At 46.2% G+C, this 2,758-nt stretch overlaps 1 protein-coding gene across 1 annotated transcript; it reads right to left on the bottom strand.

Annotated features, from left to right (window-relative positions):
- Positions 1-1,397: 1,397 nt before the first annotated feature.
- LOC309330589 (testis-specific serine/threonine-protein kinase 1-like) lies at positions 1,398-2,438 on the bottom strand. Its single transcript, XM_081842314.1, has one exon. It carries the CDS (start codon positions 2,315-2,317, stop codon positions 1,478-1,480), a length of 840 nt encoding a protein of 279 aa, XP_081698440.1. The 5' UTR covers positions 2,318-2,438; the 3' UTR covers positions 1,398-1,477.
- Positions 2,439-2,758: the final 320 nt, after the last annotated feature.

Raw genomic sequence — 2,758 nt, 5'->3', positions numbered from 1 at the left:
CCAAGGGCCATGTTCCCTTCTGCAAAACCTTCTGAGGGCCACAACATTCCAGTGGCGGGCAGGGCCAGAGGGACAAGTGGGTGGAGCAACAAATGCTACTGTCGTCTCACTGTTGCCCTTCTATTACAAGGCAAGGAGGAAGATAGGGACCAAACTAGACGGAGTTGGCTTTGATGCCCCCTACTGCTGACCTCCCTGCCTGCTGCCCCACATGTCCCAATGGGCACCAGCCACCACTAAATGGGTTTATTTCTTTAGCTAACATTTATATACTGCTTGATTGTAATTCGCTGGCCTTTGACACTTAAGATGCATATTTTCCATCCTATTTTTGTGATTGCATTTTTTTTTTTTTTGCAACAATAAGTTTTAAAGCTCTTTTTAAAGTTGCATTTTAAATTGTGGAATCCTGCCCCAGGCTCTTAGGATGAACGGCAGGTAATAAATTTTATTGTTACCCAAATCTGACTGCAATAAGATGAATTCGAACATTCAAATTAACAGAACAGGGCCAGCTAAAAATTATGGTAGTAGAAAGTTTAAAAAGGATGACCTTTGTGCATATAATAGCTCACAACCGTTCAGACCAGATGGTCTGAAAGGACTAGAATAGTTTAATCCACAGCCCATCTACCTGGCTGCAATTGGTGGAGGGAAGGGGGAAGTGGAAAGTCCCCTCTCCTTTTCCAGAGCAGCTTCCATTGGCTCTGCTGGAACCAGCTGCATCATATGAAAGCAGCAACTCTCCCTCCGTTAGCTTCGCTTGAACCCACTGCTATTAATTCTTACCCTCCATTCTACCCGATCAATAGCTTAACTTCATTTTGTAACTGTTATGTACTGAGTTGAATAGGATCCAATATGCAGCAGTCTGATTGGTCCTAGAACAATAGGATTCAGAATGCAGCAGTCAGATTGGTCCTAGAACAATGCAGCAGTATGATTGGTCCACAGGAGCCACCCAATCCAGCTCCAGATGGAAGTGAATCCACAATTGGCCTACAGGAGAATCCCGGAATTAGCCAATCACATGCAGTCCATTGTGTAAATAATGTACATAAAGCAGATACTTTGGGGGAACTTTCATTCCTCCTCCTCACCACTATGAGCTGAATAAAGAGCATGATATCCACTCTTGACTCCGAGTATATTTCAATAACGCTAATGAAAGAGTTGGTAGCTGAAAGTGCTCATTTTTCTTCTACCCTCCCCATTCCCCATTCCTTTGAAGCCTTATATCTTAGTACGCCAGCTGTTGTTTCCGGTGTGCTTTAGGAGGAAGCTGCTATAAGCAGAAATGTAAATAATGAAAACCTAAGTAGGAATGCACAAAGTAAACAAACAAACAACCATGTAAATAATACCCTGATCTCATAAGGAGAGCAGTGCAGTGGAGCTTACGGAAAAGGAATTCACATTTACTGTACTCTGCAAAAGCAAGATCGTTCATGTTTCCCCTTTAACCAGCTAGCTACTCTTACAAGATGCGGGCCTTCAGGCGCTTCCCTTGCACCCAGGGATGGTTCAAAACATCTTCGATCCGTAGTCGGTGGGAAACGTCGGGCTGCAGCATGCGGAAAATAAGGTCTTTGCATTCCATGCTCAGGGAATCTGGGAAGAGCACTCTGTGTTCCTTCTGCAGTCGCAACATCCTCTTGACGTTGGAGTCATCATAGGGCATGTACCCAGAGACCATGACATACAGGATGACGCCCAAGCTCCACATGTCATAAATTTTGGGGTGGTAAGGGATACCTTGGATGACCTCAGGAGCGGCATAAGCTGCCGAGCCACAGAAAGTCTGGCTGGGGATGATTTTCCCGCTCCCGTCCCGGAAGCACCGCTTGGAAAACCCGAAATCCGACAGCTTGACGTTCATCTCTTTGTCCAGGAGGACGTTGTCGCATTTCAGGTCCCTGTGGACCACGTCTAAATCGTGGCAATATTTGACGGCGCAGCACAGCTGGCGGAACATCCGGCAGGCAACTTCCTCTGGTAGACCATGATTGCTCTTGATGAACTCCAAGAGGTCTCCCTGCACACAGAGCTCCATCACAATGTAAACCTTGCCGGACGTCTCAAAGATCTCATAGATTTTGACGATGGAGCAGTGGTTCACCATCGACAAGATATCCAACTCCCGGGGGAGGAATTTTTCCAGGAACTCGTTTGGGACTTTCCTCCGGTCTGTGATTTTGACGGCCACGTTGAATTTCAGACGCTCTGAGTAGGCGGATTTCACTTTGGCAAAGGAACTCTCGCCCAGAGTATGCCCCAAAATATAACCTTTCTTCTTAAGCACAGCTGCATCATCCATGACGCAAAGGGTGGGAACACCCACCTCCCATCTGAGTGTAATTTAGTGGGGCATTCCTTCCGGCTGTGTGGTGGTCATCATTGGGGTGGGAGATTGGAGATACTGCCTGGTTTATCAAGCACTGTTTTGAATACCTGATGTCATCAGCTGAGGTCATAAGGAGCATGAACATGTGATTCAGGGGCTTAAATGAAAATTGTACACTATCGTTGCCCATTGACATCCCCAAACAATCGCAGCTAATTCCACGGGGCAGAATGTGCCTGCTAGATCAGACCAAAGACCCTTCTAGGACAGCATCCTATCTCCCATAGTGACCAACTGGATGCCTTTCGGAAGCCCAGAAACAGCTACCCATAACTCTGGATAATAAGCATGTAAGAATTCCAATGCTGACCTGTATTCGTCACAATCAGCATTGTATTCATTCTGCTGCAGTTT

Source organism: Podarcis erhardii (genome assembly GCF_964252035.2).
Source record: "Podarcis erhardii genome assembly, chromosome: 15".
Classification (NCBI taxonomy): domain Eukaryota; kingdom Metazoa; phylum Chordata; class Lepidosauria; order Squamata; family Lacertidae; genus Podarcis; species Podarcis erhardii.
The sequence above is the reverse complement of the archived record's forward strand: the minus strand, read 5'-3'. Positions and strand labels throughout refer to the sequence as shown.